A 21,959-nucleotide genomic window follows, 5' to 3' on the forward strand; every position below is an offset into this window, starting at 1 on the left:
GAGCTGGCGGTCCCTGCGCTGATCTGTCTGTTTGTACTACTGACAGTCTTCTCCCTCGCGGTGAACGTGCTCACCCTGTCCAGCATCGGGCGCTCCGACGACCCGTCCTGGCAACCGCGCTTCACCTTCTGCAGGAACCTGATGCTGAGCGACCTCCTGCAGACCGTCACGTTCGGTCCGGCGGTCATCCACTGCCTCATCCATCGCCGGACGATGGTGTCCAGCTCCTGGTGTTACGTTCAGTACTTCGTGGGCTCGGCGAGCGTGTTCACCAGCCTCGTTACCATCACCTGCATGGCGCTGGAGCGGTACCTGTACGTGTGTTACGCCATCTACTACGTGGTTATCCTGACGGAGCGGCGCCTGCGGCAGATCATGGCGGCGGTGTGGGTCTACTCCATCTCCATCAGCACCGTCATGATAAGTCTGCTGCTGCTCCGGGGCGCAGAGGACAAGAGCGACTCGGCAGTCACCATGGGGCTGCTGTGCGAGCCAGACGTGCTGGAGCAGCACATGGGCTCCCCGCGCCATCTCGCCATATTTCGCAAATTTTTTGGTGCCTTCACTCTGCTGTTGTGCCTGCTGGTCCACGCGGTCTCCTACTTCAGGATGTACAAGGACGCGCGCAACGCGGTGGTCCCGTTCAACGCAGTGAACGTGAAGGCGCGCAAGACGGTGGTGTTCTACTGCGGCATGCTGTTCCTGCAGCTGCTGCCTCTGCTCATCAAAGTCACCTCGGACGCGCTGTGGGAGTTCCAGGGCACCGGCGTGCTGGAAACTTCTCAGGCTCGAGGCAACTGCCAGCAGAAGCAGGGCCCCACGGCCACGGCGGCCGCGCTCCACGTGTCGCTACTGATCCTGCTCCTGGTGCCTCCGTGCATTAACCCGCTGGTGTACGGGCTGCGGAACGCGGAGGTCCGCCTGGCGCTGTGCAAGCTGCTCCGGAGGAGACGGAACAGGGGCGCGCCGTTTGTAGAGGAAGTGATGAATGGAAACATTTTACTGCAAAACCACATTCAAGCGGGTTAAATGACTTCAAACCCAACTTTTATTCACAAAAAGCTGACAAACCGTTCCTCTGCATCTGCGTTTATCCAAGCAGCTTCTATGGAATAAAACTTAACATACAAGAAACTTGCAGCTCCAGAACGAGTCCTATCTGCTCAGACACGAGCGTTTCTATAGTTACTTAGAGATGTAACGATTCACTTTATCAACGATCATTCTTCAGGATGCGCTGTCCTACTTCAGGATGTACAAGGACGCGCGCAACGCGGTGGTCTCGTTCAACCAGTGAACGTGAAGGCGCACAGGACGGTGGTGTTCTACTGCTGCATGGCATGCTGTTCCTGCAGCTTGGTTCATTTTGAACCATCGGATTCACTGACCTAAAATGGATCCAGATCCAGAACATCTTTCCCCAAAAGTCTAACCAGTGTGGCTCAGAGATATATCTGTGCAGGTGAAGTTTTCCAGATTCCTTGTATTTCTTTCAAGAACATTATGTGTAAATTACATATGTGTCCAAGCAAACAAGTAAACAAGAATGAATGTTATATGAATTCATGTTTCCTAAATTTCATCCCACTGTTGTTTTGCACATCCAAAGATTCCAAAGGGAACATTATTATAACATTCTGTTTGGTCACATGTCTTTGCTGAATTCAAAGACTAGAATGATGAACTGGTCAGTTTTTGCTGCTTAAATTTGTGTTGTCTGCTGTGATGTAATTATAACCTACTGTGCCTCAATATAAATGTTATTTTCCAATGTTGATAATAATCATTTTTCATTTCATTTTGAAGTAGTTTAATAACGGTATAGGTTGATTCGATTAACAAATGCTTTTAATTTTCTTTTAAACATGTCCTTTCTAGAAGCAGATCAATCAGATGAGCTGAAGCACTCTAACAGATTTTACTGTTATGAATCTTCGGACACGCCGTGTGTATATTTAAACAAACCCCTTTTGTATTTGAGGCTAAACTTTATTTATATTTGAATATATTTATTTTAATCTTTTAACTTCTGCAGCGTGGCAAGAGTTAATTAAAACTCACCTCTGAGTTGTTGGCGGGACTGTCGGTGCACATTTAAGCCTCTGCTGATTTCCCATCATCCCTTTGTTTACATTGTCTCCTGCTAGCTTGCAGCGTCTTACAACTGCTACCTAACATTAGTGAGCAACAAAAATGGCGAGCAATATTGGAGCTATCCAGCCGTACTGTTTGGACCCAGACGAGGAAAACAAAGATGTTTGGATTTATTTGTCTGTGAGTGGATGAATCGGAATGGAGCGGAGCAGGAAGACTTTGGCCCGCTCATTTCAGTTGCTGCATCACAACTAAGAGCTTTTCAAACATTTTTCTTCTGCTTGTGATTCATCCCAGTTTGAATTAAAACATTTACACGCAGTTTTAATCAAACTCTTATAATGAGAAAAATGCAACAAGAACATGTTAAAAACACCATTTTTCATTGGAGTGGCTCTTTAGGTTCTGAATTGTGTCGTTGAAATGTGCTTCATATTTGCCTTGTCTCCGTTTTACATTAAAAGTTTATGCAAAGCAGTTTTTGTGCAGCTAAACTTTGTATGGGCAGTTGAGATTCCTCACACGTTTTCATAAATATTGCAATAACATAAATGTTCCTGCTTTATCCTAGGCATGTCGGTGGCTGTGTGTAGTGTTTGTTTTCTTGCTCTTCCCCTCATATGGGAAGCAAAAAGTGCTTGTTTTCTATCACTCTGAAACAAACCCTTTAGTTTAACCCTTGTGCTATCTTAGATGACCCCACCCTTACATTAACGTGTTCTTCCTACCATGACAAAGGTGGAGAGGATTTCATGTAATCCATGGACACCAGTGAAGATCACAAAACATTGAAGGAAAAAGGTTCAGAGCACTGTCTAGTGGGTCTAGATGACCCAACTCCCAACGTTAAAGTGCCTAGGATAGCACAAGGGTTAATGCCTGAGGGATGCAACTTTTCACTTTCACCACAATTCAGTCCAGTGGTGTAATGTGCTTTTTGCTTTTAAAGAATTGTTCCCCAGAGGGAATATAAGACATAAATGAATGAAGCAAAAACAGAAGAAATAGATGTTATTCTGTTGAAATATGTTTCATAAATTATGTTTATTATTATTATTATTATTATGTTTTTGGTCAAAAACATTTTAGTTTTTTGTGTTTTTGTGCGTATGATGTGTAAAGTGAACATAACGTTCTTTAAATGAGATGTGGTTTTGTGATTAAATGAGTCAGAAAATTAGAAATAAAAATAGATATGTCAGTTATGCCTTTTATATGTCAATTATGTATGTATATGTCTACAAAATATCGTGTGTTTGTGTGCATACAATTTCTGCCGTCAATATTATGTAGATGCGGATAACATTCAGCCTTTTTATTATTTATCTTGTAGCATGGCGTTGCCCTCTGCTACGCCATGTAGAGGGCAACAGAACTCTTTAGTTTACGCCTTCTACAACGTGAACTAAGAGTGGTGAACTGAAACCACTCTTTTAGTTCACACAACGCCCTTTTACATTTTTTGAATAAATTATCTTATTAGTAATTTAATGACAAGTCTGTCACCAACTAAGTTGGGTGAAAAAGTCCTTTATGGGACCACAGCTGACTTCGATATATATAAATTTGACTTCTTCAGTGTGTTCAAACTTAAGTAACTATGTAAGAAATCCACAATGTGCATTAATATGTGAAGACACATATTTGATAAAGACGCTTTTTGTTGCCATTTACAGAAGTTTTCCACTGTCCAGTTAAACCACTTTTATGTGAACTATAACATGCTCATGGATGGAAATGTGTAGGGATGCATATTTATCAATATCAGCATATCTTTTAATTTTTTTGCTGTTACGCACAGGAATTGGTTGCATGAACATTTTATGGGTGTTTGGATCTTAATTTAGCTGTTGGGCTCATTCCTCCCAATATTTAGCTTTAGGAGAGAGACAGTATGGATGAGTGGACTCCAGAATATCAGGGTTCAGTCAGAGGAGATACATACGGTATGCAATAAACATGTGCCTAAAATGTGGTGGTTTCTTTTGAGAATTGTTCCCAATTCCATGTATTAAAACATTGGGGTTTTAGCATCCTCCCTGCATCTTGTTGCCATATGGCAAACCAAAATCTGACCCGGAAGGAGCCCCTCCAAGCACCTCAAACTCAGGTTAAATATTTTTTTACTTAATCAAATTAAGGATCGTTCCATTTTTAAAATACTGTAGTGCAATTAATAAAAAGTTTGATTTGTATTTGTATTGCACTCAAGGTCACCTCACAGAAACACAAATGTATTAATAAATAAAAGCATAGGAAACAACAATAAAATAAAATAAGATTAAAAAAACAGTTAAAATGTCATAATGCACTGCGAAAAAGAGATGTTTTAAGAACTGGGAAAGTGAATCCACGTTTTGTAGATCAGAGGGGAGGAAGTTCCACAGTTGCTCAGATTTTACTTCAAGGAGGCAATTGAAGAGGGAGAAAGGAGGAAGAGTGGAGTCAGTTCTGGAGGAGATGGACTGGATTAAGTGATGTAAAAATCTTACAAACATCCCCTTTGATGCAAGAACAAAATCAAAGCGAAAGTAAAACCTATCAAGTTGTTAACTTACCTAATTTCAGCAATGAACATGTAATAAGAAATTTGTTAAAAAATAAAAAAGTAAAGTTGTTGAAACACTCATTAACTTCATGCCCCTTAGAGTGAAGCAGAGATCTGAGCCGTTAGATTTTCCGTCCTCTGAAACGCTTTCATTGTGGTAGAGCTCTTAATCAAGACAGATAATACCATGAGAGGATCGTGATCAGAACAAAATAAAGAAGCAGCCTTATTTGAATTCTTTCAATCTTGTCATAAAAAAGGCTTTCAGGCATAATCAAAAGTAGGATTTAATTAAAGTGCATCTGCAGTTGATTGCATAACAGCCAAACAAACCCCACAGGTTTGGTTGTTCCTGGAACAAAGATATTTCTCCAGGATGCAGAAGTTGATCACTTCCTGCTTGCTGATTTTAAATGGAAGTATTAAAAGGTTTTCAGTCATGCCTAAAAAAAGTTACTGCTGCTAACAACCTGTGTAGCAAAAACAAGGAAGTTACCTCTGTTAAAGTGTCAGAATAGCAATCTGAAAAACAATGAGGAAGTCACCGGCTAGGCTCAGAAACCGGTCAGAGCAGCAAAGAAGCTTGGAAACCTTCATAAACGATCCGGACCGTCGACCAGATATGGCGACTTCACGCCCCTCAGAGAACCTGTTGAAGTTCATCTGTGAGCTTCAGCCTGAACCTGGTGCTGTGCAGATGTTCAAAGGGGACGACCAGAGTCTCAGCGTGGATTATGAGTCTGTGTCAGTCGTCATTCCTGCACAATGCAGCGTTCATCAGCTGCGGCTGCGCATCTGTGCGCAGGTACGTAAGAACCAGTTGCACAGGACTTGGGACAGGAATTGGTTTTCTTTTTATTTCGTTGTCTAGAAGATCTCGTTGTTTGGCTATGTCCTCATTTAAGCTCTGCAAAGATAGAAATACCTTTTTATTTACCAAACACAGGAGCGGTTTCTCCACTTTGGTTTGGTGTAAAAAGTGTTTGAAAGACGTTGTTTCTGTTTCTTGCTTGTCTGTTTGTTCACCCGTACAGGGGCTGCAGGTTTTTGGGTTGTCCGGGTCCATAGAGGCCCATACAGAGTTACTCAAGGGGAATGCAGGTGTGTCTTTCAGTTCAGCTCAAAGAACATATCCTTGTGGTGTGTGTAAAGCTGCTGGATAGCCCATTTGATTAGGTTCAGGACTGCCAAATGGGACACCAGGGTTCAATTTCCAGGGCTGTGATGAGCTTTGCTCATAAAACACGAAGAAATGATAAATCTGTGGCTTCCCTACCAAAAGGTGAACAACAGCCATTGTCGTGTGTGGCCTAAGTTTTCGTAAGGTAAAATAAGTTGTACTCATTAAGTAAGTCTTCATTGAGGTGCATAAATTTGAACGTACACGTGACACGTAAGAGCCAGTAGGATCCCCACACAGACTACTCTCTGATTGCCTATTTTCCTAAATTCTGACAGTCAGGTTGCATGCGAGGTGTGCACACTTATCACATGAACAGCACTAATGGGCTCCTTGCAGTAATGGGGTTTAAAGAAAAATCTGTACAATGGGGCTCCGTCTGATCTACTTCCCCCTTACCCCTTACGGGTTGTGTAAGTCTTCACCACGACCTCTCGCTGGCAGCATGCCTATAGAAAAAAAAATAGCATTAATATTTTTACTGAACAGGCTTATAGAGTGGTCCACGACCTTGATATCTGGTATGGTCCACTGGCGTGCCCCGTGCAGGTTTGCCCATTTTTCAGCTGCAGGCAGCTCGTATCCACCCTTAAGGGCAGTTGTGGATGAGGCTTTACTTTGAGTTTGGAGGGAGAAATGTTGAAGTTCTTAGAGAAACAAGAGAAACTAAGGCCAGTGTGCTAAAAAAGACACTTGCTTTCAGCATTTTTACAGCTTTTCTTCATGTGTTTGTATGTGTTTGCATGCTTTCAGGCACAAGAACAAAACTGTCTCACAGATCCGTTTGCTATACTGGATCCCAAGAAGTATGCACTGCTGTATGCCCGAGATGATGATTTGTATGAGGCCTACGATGACTGTCAGGTTCTCAGGACGTTGGACATTCCATGGTCAAAGGAGGACTCCTGCTGTCTGTCGGCGTACATACTTGTAAAACCTATGGTGGTGGTGGTTGATACCGAGGAGATGAAGAGACAGCAGCAGAGTTTGACTTACCTGGTGGGACACGACTTGGAGGAAGACGCCACTGACAGACTTGATGAGCTCACGTTCACTCGCAGGAAGCTGGCGTCACTAAGAAGACAGGAGCTGAGGAATCGGGATGATGTGCAGTACACCACGGATCCCTGGGTAACATCTGCCCCCATCACCGATGAGCTCCAGGAATGGCTCAACAGACGGCTCCCAGTCACTTTTCACTACATGAGCAAGATCAGCTTCAGTGTAGAGGTTGATATTAATGCAACACCTGAAGTTCTTCTCCAGGTTTTTGTAAAAGTGATAGAAGACCAAGGGCTTGAATGTGATACCAGTAAGGATCTGGTGTTGAAGGTTACAGGCAGGGAAGAATATTTCACTGGAAACCACACCCTCATCAATTTTCTGTGGGTTCGCCGGTGTTTGATCACCAACCAGGAACTCCACCTGTCAGTGCTTCCTGTGTCCCACGTCGTGCCTGAAACTGTCCAGTTTGTGGACTGGCCGCTAGTTGATGGTTTCAGTGGAAAGTTCAGCTCACACAACGACCTCACGCTCCAGGAGAAGGATCTGGACGACATCTTCATGATATCCTTGTGGGACTGCAACAGGAAGTTTAGAGTCAAACTGCTCGGTTTTGACATTCCTGAAATGCCAAACAAAAGCCAGCAGATGGTTTATGTCGAAGCGTCCTTACTTTATGGTAACAAGTCCATGTTTTCCGTGTCCTCCTCTGCCAAGCTCTTGGCGGATGAAGTGCTGTGGAATGAGTGGTTGGACTTTGATGTTCTGCTCAGTGATCTGCCGCGTGGAGTCAAGCTGAGTCTCACCATCAACGCAAAAGACAGTGACACGACGTCGGCAGCCAAAGAGCAGAAGCAGAGCTCAACCAACAAGGCATCCGAGTCCCTGAAGATCAAAGGCAACGTCCTCTTCTTCGTCAGTCTCTTACTCATTGATCACAGGTGAGGTCCAGTGTTCTGGAACCTTTCAGCAATGCCATCAGCTCTGAAAGCACATCCACTCTTCCTAACAAATTATTAATGTGTTTACCAAGAAAAAACTGTCATGTATAAAATCTTAGATTAGAAACACAGGAAATTTTTAGACATAACACCCAACGAGATGTCCATCATCAGAAATTAATGGACGACGATGAAGAGTGAACCACCCGACGCAAAGTCCATCCATTTCTGGTAATGGACACCTCATGAGGCATTGTCCGCTTACATCCTCCAGCCAATCAGAATAGAGTATTCAGACCAAACAGGTATTCTTTCATTTTCTTTTGACTAAGTTACATCCAAAAACAAACAGTTTTTTGTTGTTTTTGGTGCAGATCTGTGCTGAGCCAGGGTCCCTTCACCCTGCACATGTGGCCTTACCTTCACAAGGAGCACGATCAGGCCGACAGGCTGTCCTCTGCAACCAACCCGGACAAAGCCAACTCCATGGCCATCAGCATCCTGCTGGACCGCTACAGATTCCCTGTGGTCCTCCCAAATGCCTTCAGTGACAATGCCCCTTCCTCCAGTGCTTCCCTCTTTTTACCGTCATCCTCCAACACAGATCCCCTCAGTCCTGATGAGAGTATCCCTCAGTTCACTGATAGTCCTACTCTCAGATCTCCAACTTCAGTTGCCAGCTGCAGAAGGAGGTCTTTTAAAATGGGGAGTGTCCAATATTCCTCCAGTTTCCCTCAGTTCCTGCGCAAGGTTGAGTGGATGAACCGCAAAGCGGTTGAAGACGTCCACTGGCTGCTGGAGAACTGGGATCCTCTGGAAGTGGACCTGCCGGTGGCCCTGGAGCTGTTGAGTATGGATTTTGTAGATGAGGTGGTGAGGAGACTTGCAGTGAAGAGACTGGAGGCCCTGTCCAACGACGACCTGCTCATGTATTTGCTGCAGCTGGTCCAGGTAAAATCTCCTTTGTCTTTTAGCTGCTGCCTTTTAGGGGTCCCACAAGCAAATCATTTGCCTACTTCTAACCTACTTCTGATCCTGGCTACTCTCTACTTTGATCTTACATGTAAGGCCAGCAAAAGAAAAAAAGTACATTTATAAAGAAGTTTAAAATACAGCAAAATAAATACATTTTCATTTAATTGCACTTCAGGAAGACTTTGAAAAGAGTCTTTTTGTTCATCACTAAAGTCCTGCAGATTTTAGCTCAAACATTTACATAAACGATTCACAATTCAATTCTTTTATGTTTGGACCTATTAAAGTCTTAAAGTTTTGTATTCAACAGGACAGTTTCATTGTAGGACAACTTAAGATGTTGCTTTAAAGCCTTACAGTTTAATTTTCTTTCATGTTGTTGCCTGAGCTAAGAAGAATGCCAGGAATTAGCCATTACCTGCTACATGCACCCTTATGAAAAGTAGTGCTACTTTAATGCCATTTTATCTCAGTTTTTATGTTATATAGTATATATATATATTTTTTTCTATTAGGAATGAAATGAAATGAAAACAAAGAATACATTTTATGTGTCTACTCTGACAGACCTTGAAGGTGGAACCGTTCCACGACAGCTTTCTGGCTCGGTACCTGATCCAAAGAGCTCTGCGGGTGAGTACAGAACCTTTACTGGGGACACACACTTCCTGCTCTCTATACTGGTTTTGATTTTATTTTACTGGTTTATTTCAAGTAACCAAAGTGAAGTGAATGTGTCAATTTCAAAGAAGACTTTTTAAAAAGCCCTGAATTGTTGTCATTGGTACGTTTACTGCTCCATGCAATCAACTCAGTGGCCTAGTGGAAGAGTGTGCATCCCGAGTCATACCAAAGACGCCCCAATTCCTGCTTGACACTTAGCATTAGTGGGCTGGATTGAGAAGTTAAACCCCCAAATGGTTCCCGAGTGCAGCTGTGTCTGCAGCTCATCACTCCACCTATTGGCAATGGGTCAAATGCAGGTAAACAAATGACACACATCCAGATGAGTGACGACTGACAGGACTTTAACTTTAAATCAGGGGATTCCCAGTAACCACTTAAAATTTCCCAACCTTTTCGGTGTCCTGAAGAGTTTGGATTTCACAAATAGAATCCACTCAGGTATTCATTTGGGCTCAGATCAATGATGAGATATTGTGCATCAAAAGTTGAGCCGTGAATCAAAACCTGAATTGGTTTTTATGTGAAGCAGTCAAAACAAAACCAAAAAATCTAGATACAAACTGAAGGAATGTTTATCCAGACATAGATATGTCTTTGCATGTAATTAGTTGGGAATTGATAGGAAAATAAAAATGTATAAAGTAAACCATGAATGTGTTCAGCTGAGATAATCTCTAATCATTTCCAATGTTTAATAAGGTAAAATCTTCATAAAATTCTGTGCAGAGGAAAAATGTCAATTTAGTTCAACTTAACCCCTGACTTCATAAACAATAAAAAAAAGTTATTTTACCTGCCTAAACTAAAGTTATCGAACCGCTCGTTTTAATCAACTGTAGAAGTTTGTCCGACATTTTCTGCCAGATTAGTAGCAGTTCGTCCTCGACTTGCCTGTCAGACACCAAAGCCGGATTCATCTTGCTGGGTTTTGAGCAGCTAGCCTCAGCCGCTGCTGTTCCCCTGACGCTTCGTGCATCTTGTTGGAAATATTTCGTCCAGTTGTTAGTTGAGGAAGGAAATAGGTTTGAATGAAAACGAGTCTAACAATATAATAAAGGAATTGGAGTGTCATGATTAGCTGAAGCGAAACAGACCCAGACGCTGGAACCCGGAAAGAGCACAGGAGAGTTAGTTGGAAAATAAGATTATTTATTGTTCGGGAGGAGGACCAGGGATGTGGTGTGGAGTTGTGATCTTGACGTGGAGAGGAACCAGGACTTGAGGTAAGTCTTGACGTAGCTTGGAGTTGTAACCTGGCAGTGAGCGGATGCGTGGCTTGAAGCTGTGGCGAGGCTTGGAGTTGTGGCGAGTCTTGGGATTGTACATGGTCTGGAGTTGTGGCATGGCTGGAGGTTCTTGAGGGCTGCTGGAGATCAGGCTGCTGGTGATGAGAGGACCCAGGTAGACACTCCTGGAATTTGGTCCTGAAGATGAGCCAGAGAATAATAATTAGCATGAAGCATGAGTAACGAGAACAAGAGACAAAACTTGATACCAGGTAATGCACTATGGAGGGGCGAACTGGCCATGAATGTTGGAACAGGATCTCCTCAAGAAGGCTTGCAGGTGATGAGATGACTGTCTACAGCTGGGTCCAATCAGGAATGCAGAGCAGAACGGGGAGGGGAGGAGAGACTGACAGAGGCACCATGACATGGAGGTTTAAATAGGTGGTGATAATATGAATATGTATGGCGCTCCATCAGAAAACACATCCTACTCTTCTATTTCACTAGCGCCCCCTATTAATTTGTTTATTAGAATAAAAAAAAAATAAAAAAACAATAAAGTTTATGGTATCTAAGCCTCTAACTAGGCAACTTTTGAATAGTTTCAATTAAATAATAATGAACAAAATGATATGAAGAGTCGCTGAATATGATGAGTATCAATGGGCGTCTGTCTCTCCGCAGAGCAAGAGAATTGGCCATTTCTTCTTCTGGTTCGTCCGCAGTGAGGTGGTCAGCGGTCAGTACTTCAGGGAGCGTATGGCTGTGATTTTGGAGGCCTACCTGCTGGGCTGTGGTGCAGCCATGATCAACAGCTTTATCCAGCAGGTCCAGGCGGTGGAGGCCCTGCAGGAAGTGGCCATAAGAATTAAGAATCTTTACCCTGACAAAACCAACCTGGATTCCACAAGTAAGAAACTTTCAGTTAAAATCAAATAAAGCATTTAAATAATGACAAACAATATTTCTTACTTGAGCAGAACTTGCATCTGAGTGCAGTGACACTCATGTTGGTTCCTTGTTAAATGTCTGGGCTCACCTGCTTCCATTTTCTTCTGTTTTATCATCTCATCATTTGAAATAAAAACCTGAGAATTGATGTGTGATTTCTTCATAGAAGCTCATCACGTGAGAGATAAAGCCTTCAGTGTTTGGTCAGATTTAGCTACAAACTTTAATTCACATCACTTAAATGCTCATGCATAGTTTGCATTTGTGGATTAGCTTCTGTACATCTGGTGCTTGTCAGGAGCAGCTTTTTTGGTTAAGCTTTAAGAAGAAATCCTAGTTAAAACGCTCCAGCTGGAAAGCTTAACAGCATCTTGAATATGACTGGAGGTAATCCCCAACAGCTGCATATTCCACAGGTGTACATTGTCTCTTTCATGACTCATTTCAGGTGCGGTTATTCCTGTTTCACTGTTGAATCATTCTAGTCGTTTGCTTAAATGTGTCTGTTTTTTTTCTTTCAGCTCCTCTCAAGCTGCAGGAGCTGCTCAGAAACAGTAATCTGCCAAATGAATTCGTGCTTCCCTTTGACCCCCGGGTCAAAGCCGGAAAGATCCTGGTGGGTGTTGCTGCTTTCTTTGATTGTGTTTGGAAATTCGAGTAAACAAAACACATTAACTGGGTTCAAACAACAAGTAGGTAACTTGTAATAATTACAAGTTCTATATCACTGCGCTGAAGCCTGAACCATTCGACACGAAGCAGAGGATGGTTCAGGCTTCAGCGAAGTGCTTTTATTCTCACAATGCACACTTTGAAGACCATTAACTCGCTGGTACCATGGTCACTTACAAAAGAAAGAAACATTCAATCAGTTTTATCACTTTATTCTTTTTATTTTTCGGTTTGGATCGCTTTTTTTCACAAAAAGCGGACTATTTGTTATGTGGAGCGCTGCTCTGACCTCTCATCTCGACTGCAGCGGCAACGGAAACGAGATCTAAATGTGCAGATGGTCACGATGGGTTGAATAAAGCATCAGTTCAGAGAGAAAGCCCCCCCCCTACTGCTTGTTTTTGTCCAGATGATGAAGCAAAAGTTTGTTTTAAAGGAGCCAGCGCAGGGATGTGGAAATCTCAATGTTGCAGTCTGTTCTCTCTTCTGTGACATTTCTTTCTTCTTAGACATATTTACTGTAAAGCAAAATGGTTTTTTTTCCCACAGAAGCAGCTGCACAGAAAAGTGTCTGCTTCCACTCCTCAGCAGGAGCAGAACAAAGCCCAGTGTCAAAAAGAACAAAAGGTGTGAATGTGTGCACTTTTTTGTGCACAAAGGGCAAAAGTCTCCAGTTTCATGGAGAGCTTGTCATGTTTATACAAAGCATTACAATAAAGTTAGGATAAACCTTTTTTTCTGTTTAAGTAAATTAAAAAAAAACAATTTCCTTAGTTTCAAATTATTTTTGCAAAATTTCCAGGACTGACGATAAAAAGCAAACAAAAGTTTGTTGTGTGACTTTGATTAAATGCAGATCTAACCCTGGGTTTGTTTAGTAGAACTAACGGAATTTGATTTTTATATCTGCATGATTTCAGCTTTACAGCAGTATCTGTGCAATACTCTAAGGGAACTTTACTAAGTTCCAGTTATTCGTATCACATTGATATCTTTGTATTTGTATTTGTGATCATGCAAAGTAATACCAAAGTTATGGACAAAATTAAATAAATTATATAAACCGGGATCAGATTGAAAGGAATTAATTCAAACATACATTCAGAGATACAAATTTGTTAAAATATAAACTAAAAATTGATTCTGAATTCCTTTAAAAAATCTTTACAAAAATAAAGTCAATCTGATCCCAGATCTGATCCCCAAAGTAAAAGTCTGTCCCCATCTCTGTACACAACCATGAAGAAAAAAAGCTGTTTTTTGATGGGTAAACTTTGATACAATTTTGTTTTGTGTTTTTAAAATGAAACAAAAGCTGCAGGAGAGACATCACCCTTCAGTGTTTTTCTGCATAACATGTAGAAAATTAAAGGAGAACGACCCAAAATCTAACTTTTAATGAAGCTCTAAATTCTTATGTTTATTTAAAATTTTATTTTATGGTTTCGATGCATTTAAATCATTTACTATTTTAAGTTTTTCAGTTAGAAATCTTTTTCTATTTTATTCATATTTTTTAATCAGTTTTCTCATTTGCAGCCGGAGGCGGATCAGTTGATTTTGCCTGTTTGTCCGCGTGGCCAACGTTGATGACGGCGTTCTGAATTTCTGAATTGTTCCAATACTTTAGTTTTCCTGTTTTAATTTTGTTTTTGGAGGTTTAGACGGTTTGATGATAATCTTATTATGTTTCACCATAAGAAGCATTTTAAAGTGCTAGTAGAACCGTTATTTGTCTAAATATATTTCAGAACAAGTTTTTATTTGTAAATATAACAGATTTTGTTGTAAAGTCCTTCTGAACAAAATCAATCAACTCTAGAATTGATGCACTGACTCTTTATTAATTGAGCCCGGTTGTGTTCTGACCCTTCTGGGCCACCGTACTTGATTATCTGAAGTTTTTTCTTTTCTTCTGAATCAACCTTTTAATAAATTGTAGAGACTCCTGCATGGTCACCTCAACCCTGACCTCTAGTGGACTTACATGATTACTGGAATCAAAAAGTGTTTCTCTTTTCCACTCTCTCAAACCTTTTCCATCCATTTTTCCCACCTTTATTATACATTCACATACAAAAAAGCGGAGACACTTTTTTTTTCACAGTAATGTACTTTGCATTGAGCAGAAAAAAGCCTAAAGTCCTTGAATTTCATTGGATTTGTTAGTGAATCAACTTTGTAAATTGTTATGAATTAGTACTTGCTAATGTGTTTTATAACCTGCAATATAAATGATAAACTCACCTTGACTGAAGGCCTTGATGAGCCTCAGCCATACCTATATTGAATTAAATGCAGAAGTTCAGGAATTTTAAAATTCTTAAAAAATAATTTGATTTAAAGTGGTTTGATTAAAAGGGACAAATTCACCTTCTTTTGTCTTTTAATCTTAAAAAGGCAGATTGCTTTGCTAAAGAATTTTCACCTTGTGTGTCTTTCCATGTATGGTAATCTTTTAAATTTTATAGAAAGAAGTCCTACACATTGTGAGTTTGTGAGTTGCAACTAGAAATAATTCAATCTATCAAATTATTTTTCCTTGAACTTCTAGTAACCCATGTCTTTAAAATACAGTTATTTGTTTGGTAGAATTCTCATGTAATTAGTTTGTATGTGTAAAGACAATTTTAAAATGGTTTGTGAAAAATTTAGTGAGTTTTCATCGACTTTAAAGATTCAAATTTGAGCAATAATTTTAGTTCTTGATTCATCCAAGAAAATTCTGGGTACCGAACAATGCAGGTGAAGTTTTCTAGATTCCTGAGATTTCTTGCAAGATTTCCAACTGTATCTCAAGTTCCTTTTATCCAAGCAAATGGTGTGTTTCTTTCGGTAAATTTAGATGTACTTGTTGTTAAAGAGAACAGTCAACATTGTCTGATTTGAATACATTTATTGTAAATTCCTCATTACACACCAACCCAGATACAACGCTTTGACCACCTTGAAACAGCTCAATAACACATTTTGCTGATGGTTCCATTCTAGCTGGAAAATTGCAAGGTGATGGCCAGCAAGAAGAAACCTCTGTGGCTGGAGTTTTCTCCCATGCCTTCACCCATCTCCTCCTCGCCTGTGGGGATAATCTTCAAAGAGGGGGACGACCTCAGGCAGGACATGCTGGTCATTCAGGTCTCTGACATTATTTCTGCCATCATCATTTCCACATTTCTAATAAAAGATCTGATCAGTAAAAATGGTTTTGGTTCTGCTTCTTCTTTAGACGCTGGTGATCATGGATTCCATCTGGCAGGAAAAATCTCTGGATCTCAATCTAATTCCATATGGATGCATCGCCACAGGACACAACATTGGTATTGTTTTTTTATTTAAAATCATTTACACTATTCACAAACTGAATTTTAGAGAACTTTTTTTAGGTAAAGTGGTGAAAGTTCTGCACTGTTTTTATTTAAAAGAAATGCTGACGCAGTCTCTATTATGTGCAGGCATGATTGAAATAGTGAGAAATGCGGTGACTCTGGCTGCGATCCAGAAAAGCTTTGGGGGGTCTGCGGGAGCCTTTAAGAACAACGCTCTGTTTGAGTGGCTCAAGTCCAAGTGTCCCCTTCAAGAAATAGTGAGTTGTTTTTAAAAGGAAGTTTGGACCCAGAGTTGCATCACATTCCAGTCGTTGTGTGGAATTCATGTTATTTTGTTGTAATAACGGTCAGAAGTTCAATTCCCTGGCCTGACACCAATATAAATCGAATCCAATCGAATCCAAGCAAATCAAATCAAATCAAATCAATTATGTTTTATTGTAAAAATTATGATTAAAGATAACTTTGTTAAAAATGGCTCAGGAGCTCAATTCACTGATCTTCCAGCAATTCGAATGCAATTCAAGCTGTCTTCATAAAGTCATGTTTTCTGTACAACTTATTAAAAAAAGGTTTAGTTTAACACACAAATGTTATATTTCAACCTTATACTCTTCTGAAAATTAACACAATTGCATTGTTTTTGTAAAATCAACAATTTTATTCGGCATTAATCGAAATCGCATCAACTCATGTAGACAATGTCCTAAATGGACTCAAAGACAATTTAGTTATTCTTCTATTCTTGCAGCACTACAAGACAGTGGAGAGGTTTGTGAAGTCCTGTGCCGGGTATTGTGTAGCCATGTATGTTCTGGGGATTGGAGATCGACACAACGACAACATCATGATCACAGACCAAGGTGTGCAAAACAGATCCGGCTCATGTTTGGAATTTGACTGAAAAAACTTTGAAAAGAAGAAAATGAATGAAAATAATTCCTGCTTTCAAACACAGGAAATCTGTTTCACATCGACTTTGGTCACATTCTGGGAAACAGGAAGCAGTTTTTGGGCATGAAGAGGGAGCGTGTGCCGTTTGTCCTCACTCCCGACTTCCTGTATGTCATGGGCCGCGTTAAGAGTCACAACAGCCTCTACTTTCAGAAGTTTGTGGTAAGTGTGCAGATCAGCTGTGATTTATTTTAGTTTCATTAGACGATTCTTTTCTGTGTCTGTTTTGGGTTTATCTTGTCCTCCTGACTTTGTATCTTCAAAATGTTCATGATTCAATAAATTAAGTCAACCAACGGCTGCACAGCGGTGTAGTGGTTAGCGCTCTCACCGCTGTGACACACCAGGAATGTGATGCGCATTCAAGAATGTGCTGAATGCAGGATCGAACCGTGCTTTTAGCATGCAGGGTTCACACCGGACTTCTGGAGTGGATTGTCACTATCTCGTGAATCTTGCACCTAGCTTTTTTTTCTTTCACAGCTTTATTCCGATATATTAAAGTCGTATAACACCAGCCGGGCACAAATTATATAATTTTTCTCCTCCACGATCACTTTTCATAGTTGGCACTTCTGGGAATTAAAAAGGACACTACCCATACATCACTGCCAAATCTGAGTCCTCGATTGGTCAAAGTTTCATTTTTGTTTTGTACTTGGAGCCCAAAAACCGCCTTAAAATCTGGTATACCGGTAGCTACATTTGAGCGTGAGAGTTTTGAGCGCAGAAGCCTGAAACGCACATTTATACCCATTTACAGAGGCTTTTCATTGGAAGTGGTCGCTTGAACGCACGTTGCTGAGGCCGGTGTGTACTTAGCATTACAACGAGAAGGCCCTGGTTCAAATCCCAACTGGAACCTTTTTGTGAAGAGTTTACATGTTCTCCTCATGCATGTGTGGGTTTTCTCTGGACTCTACAGTTTTCCTCCCACGCTCCGAAAACAGGCTTCATGGGATAAATGATGATTTTAATTGTCCCTAGGTGTGCATGTGAGTGTGTGAGTGTGTGCTCCTGAAACCGGTTCTGGTTGTATCCCACCTTAACCCAACAGTAGCTGGGATAGGCTCCAGCAGCCATATGACCCTAAAACCCGGCAGCCTGACATAACAAAACAATGAAGTTTTGCGTTTTAGTACGCTTCGACTCTGTGAATAATCTATCAGTTTTACAATCTGTTTTTTGTTTTGTTTAAAAAGCTTCCTTTTTTATAAAAATAACATCAAAAGTGTAACATAAGTTTATAAAACACTAATATTGTTTTTTTCCCCCAGAAGGTTTTATATTAAAATAAAAAAAAATTCAAAAGTTGCCATTTTGTTGTACAATGCTGTTTCTCATGGTGACCTATGAGTTTGCCTGTCAATCATTGAAAAAGGGTGTGAAAAATTATTTTTGTTTTTACACAGACATGACAGTGTCTGGTGTGAAAAAAGACTTTTTAATCATAGCTTTTTATAGAGGAGCCCCTTTAAACAAGATGCTCCATCTCAAAGGGCCAATTCTCCTTTAAATCTAACTTGAATAAAAATAATGAAAATAATTATTTTGAAGAAAAAAATAAATCTAAATAAAATTGATATTTATTGTTTCATTAATTTTACAAAATTTTTTATTTACTTATTGTCACTATTTTTGAGATCAGTACTGTTCAAAAGCTCAAAATGCTCCTTTCATGAGATTATTTGATTAATCAGTTGATTGCAACAAAAACTATGGTTGCATTCCTGTTCATCATAAATACAGGTACTTTCTAAATGTGTGCCCAGGACGAATTCTGATACTATTAGAAAGAGAGTGATCCCCCAAAAAAAGGGCCTAAGGAGGAGTTCAGTTCAGCAGAACTGAAAAGCTGCGCTTAAACAGCCTGGGTCCCCATTCGCCCTGTGTTCGCATATACATGTATAGTCAAAACACTGCACTGCATCTATTTTTCTAACCCCTTTCACACAAATAGAATGATTTTATGTTTGGATTTCTTTACTTTCATGTCTTTCTACCTCGTCTGGATGCTTGAAAAGTGTTTTTATGAAGAGCTGTGTGCTGTTTAGATTCATTGGCCTTGAGCTGTCAGGGCTTTTAGTGTGAACTCATAACAACTTTTCAAACTGAAATAGAATATTTTCCACTTACCACATGAAAACAGAAGCTTTTAGACACCACGACTTTTTAATTTGTTGCAAACAAATGTTGAGAAAATGCATCTGGATGAATGTCAAGCCATAAATCCATCGTGAAAAGTGAGCTTCCTCTTTTCCAATAAGTTCTTTTGCTTGCTCTTGTTCTCCTCAGGACACCTGCATCCAGGCATATCTCCTGCTGCGCCCCCACTCTCAGCTGCTGGTCACTCTCTTCTCGCTCATGCTGCTCACGGGCATCCCAGAGCTCAGCACCTCGGAGGACATGCGCTACCTGAAGGAGGTGCTCCAGCAGGAGCAGACTGATGCCGAGGCCAAGGAGCACTTTCTGCAGCAGATCTCTGAATGTCAAAAACAGGGCTGGACCGTGCAGACCAACTGGTGGATCCACATGGTGGCAGGTATAAGGTAGACTCCACCCACCACCACCATGCGGAGTGAAAGCGTGTGTTCAATGCAAAACGATTTATAGTCTAAATGAAGACGAAAAAAGTTAAGAGTCTAAATGAACAAATTGAAACCGACAAATGATTATTCTTTTTATGTTATTGAATTTTCTTTTTGAAGGTTTTCTTTTTGGCTTCCTTTTTTTCCTTTCAATTCTGTTAACTTTCTAAGTTTGAAGTTTCTCTTTTTTCTTTCCAATAAAGTCATAAAGATACAAACAAAAAATTCAAAGCTCAAGAGACAAACATGTTTGTGAAGAGGTGCAGAATCCCACCTTTGCTCTGCTGAATCCTTCTCACTTCAGTGAAGTGTTGCACAATGGGGGGGTTGACCTGACAAGTGCTGCAGGTCTTTGGGTCGTCCAGGTCCGTGGAGGGACGTAGAGAGGAGCAGTCGCATCGTAAAGGGAGCGCAGGTGTGTCTTTCAGTTTCCTTGAGGCTCATACAGCCACCTCAAGGGACATCATGAAAATGGAACATACCATTGTCGTCCGTGTGGAAAGTGTATTGTGAAGTATTTGCATGGATGTTGCATGCACTTGTGATGTACGGGCGTTGCTGCCATACCATTCCTTCTCTGCAATGCTCCAGACATTAGTAAGGTGTCGGTACTACCTCCTTACTCCCTGCGCACAAATGCTTTACGTACATGGCATGCACGAGATACGTTCAGTCCCTGTAACACAACCACACAAACAACACTTTGATTTTCTCATTTCTAACAACCAGGTATTCCAGTACCTGTACTTGTACCACACAATGGTTGGTCAAGGAGCATGCACCTTTTTTCTTGAACTCCACACAAAGGAACATTTTGTACAACATGCCTGCGTCTAACCTATTTCACCCTTACTTATCCTCAAATGTTGTTAATATGTTCTGTGTGAGCTGCATGCCAGTAGATATAAATGTGTCACGGGGAGCGGATGAGGGAGTACCCAGGTGCAGAGAAGGAGAGGAGGCAGGAGGTTGCAGGGGAACGGGGGCTTTAATAAACAAAACTAAAGACACAAAACCAAAACCACTGCATACGGCAGGCTAGAAACTTAAAACACTAAACACTCGAAACAGGGAGAGCAGACTTACATACTATGGACCAGCACAGGAGGAAGGGAATGACAAGACTTAAATACATACAGACAAACGAGACACAGGTGGAAACACTCAGGAAGGATGGGGACCAAAGTAAAACTCAAAACTACAACAAACCAGGAAACACTACAAAGTAAAACAGGAAGTTAACTCAAAACATCACAGAACCAAAAACAACTTGAACACAAAAGCAGAAAAACCTAAAACCATGACAAAATGTGCATGAACTTTTGTGCCCTACAGGTTTACAGAGGGGTCTACAATCTTGATGTTTTGGACAGACCCCCTGCATGCCCTGTACAGGTTTGTCCGTCTTTCACCTGCAGATGTATCCACCTCTAAGGGGAGTTGTGACTAAGGCTTAGGATGTATTCAGACTGGAAAAATCCTTCCGTCTGGACCAATCTGCTCAATTTGGTCCAAATCAAGTTCCAAACCCTCCGTTTGGTCTATATTCAGACTGCCATCAAGGGACTTTCCTGCTTTGAACCAAGGCTTGTAAACAAAACTACATTGGACGAGGGCGGGGCTAAGCAACGAGAGGCAGAAATTATAAAAGTCCTGCGCTTTGCAATCCTTGTCGGGATAGTTCACTGATTCAAGCATTATTTTTCGCTGACCAATTTTGAACTGTCTGTACCAATATCAGGTTCAACACTTTTTACTTTGGTGCGGCAGAGTCATGCTGCAAGGCGCTTACTGAGGAGACGATGGCTAAAGGTACACTGATGAATGTTTATGACGTCTAGATTGTCAGGAAAACAGTGTGAGAAGCAATGTTTATCACAAGACGCGTTGTTCTAAGGAGTCTGCATTCATCCGACCACATTTCAGTGAGTTGCTGTGTCTCATTGTCATGGTTGCTGCATTCCATTCCATAATGCCCAGCTACGGTGACCATTTTGTTACAGTTGTTCTTCTCCGAGCACAGAGCCTATTCAGAGTGAGGAATCTCAGAGCGAACCGAAGCTCAGTCTGATTGGAAATGAACTGAGACCACCTCAAAAGATGGGTCAGCGAGCGGTTCCTGGTCCCGGGAATATGTACAGTCTAAAAACCCCCTTAGAGGACATCAGGGAATCAAACCATTGATTTTGTCTTATTTTTCCATGGTAGTCAGAAGAAGCAATTTTCAGGCAAACGTAATGTCCGTCACTGAGGCACTAACAGTCCTTTGAATGCTGTCAGGAAGATTTGACTTGAAAAGCCTCTTGAGAAATTCTGTTTTGGGATTTTTCACATAGTTTTGTTAAACAGAAATTTAGCTCCACTGTTCTTGACAGAAATATGTAAAATGTAGAAACCTGCTGAGATCTTCCTGCATAAACTGTTTAGTGCCATTCACCCACTGGACCATTTGAGTGTTTTTTCACTTTTGGATCATTGACAGCGTTGACATTCACACTAAACTTTAAATTAAAAGCATTTATGATGCATGCAGTGGACTAGTCCACTTTGCATATTTGTGGGAGGAAATGATCCAAAAAAAATAAATACAATTACAGAGAATCAGAGGCAGAAGTCATTACGAGATTGTCATTTCACCCGAGGGAATGAGCGTTGAGTTTTTACGGTTGATGGATAATCCATATGCTTCACAAATTACCTAAATTATCTAAAACAAACATTAAAAAGTGAAGTATTAAAAAATGAACTGAACTGAAACCAGACTCAGAGAAATAAAAAGATGACAGAAAGATCTTGGTGGATTTAAGGCACG

General features: G+C 40.9%; 1 protein-coding gene and 1 long non-coding RNA gene across 2 annotated transcripts; one reads left to right on the plus strand and one right to left on the minus strand.

The window, feature by feature from the left end:
• The first annotated feature begins 5,164 nt into the window (after window positions 1–5,164).
• si:rp71-17i16.5 (phosphatidylinositol 4,5-bisphosphate 3-kinase catalytic subunit gamma isoform) lies at window positions 5,165–19,372 on the plus strand. The gene is made up of 12 exons (XM_023956374.2): window positions 5,165–5,447; window positions 6,576–7,765; window positions 8,140–8,716; window positions 9,308–9,373; window positions 11,341–11,566; window positions 12,129–12,223; window positions 15,271–15,414; window positions 15,506–15,596; window positions 15,732–15,862; window positions 16,357–16,468; window positions 16,564–16,721; window positions 18,855–19,372. Exons 1-12 carry the CDS (start codon window positions 5,175–5,177, stop codon window positions 19,110–19,112), a joined length of 3,321 nt encoding a protein of 1,106 aa, XP_023812142.1. The 5' UTR covers window positions 5,165–5,174; the 3' UTR covers window positions 19,113–19,372.
• LOC144993837 (uncharacterized) lies at window positions 10,937–11,766 on the minus strand. Its single transcript, XR_013657099.1, has 3 exons — window positions 11,629–11,766; window positions 11,440–11,502; window positions 10,937–11,062 (listed from the first exon to the last, which is right to left on the minus strand). It is a non-coding gene; the product is annotated as an uncharacterized LOC144993837 (long non-coding RNA).
• Window positions 19,373–21,959: the final 2,587 nt, after the last annotated feature.

This window comes from Oryzias latipes, chromosome 7, assembly GCF_053564925.1.
Source record: "Oryzias latipes strain Hd-rR chromosome 7, Olatipes_Hd-rR_3.1".
NCBI lineage: Eukaryota > Metazoa > Chordata > Actinopteri > Beloniformes > Adrianichthyidae > Oryzias > Oryzias latipes.

Bases quoted from the DNA above. Each gene is read 5' to 3' on its own strand.
- si:rp71-17i16.5 (XM_023956374.2), top strand. From the start codon at position 5,175: ATGAGGAAGTCACCGGCTAGGCTCAGAAACCGGTCAGAGCAGCAAAGA. The intron at 5,448-6,575 runs GTACGTAAGAAC...GCATGCTTTCAG, and splicing joins GGCTGCGCATCTGTGCGCAG to GCACAAGAACAAAACTGTCT. The intron at 15,863-16,356 runs GTGAGTTGTTTT...CTATTCTTGCAG, and splicing joins AGTGTCCCCTTCAAGAAATA to CACTACAAGACAGTGGAGAG.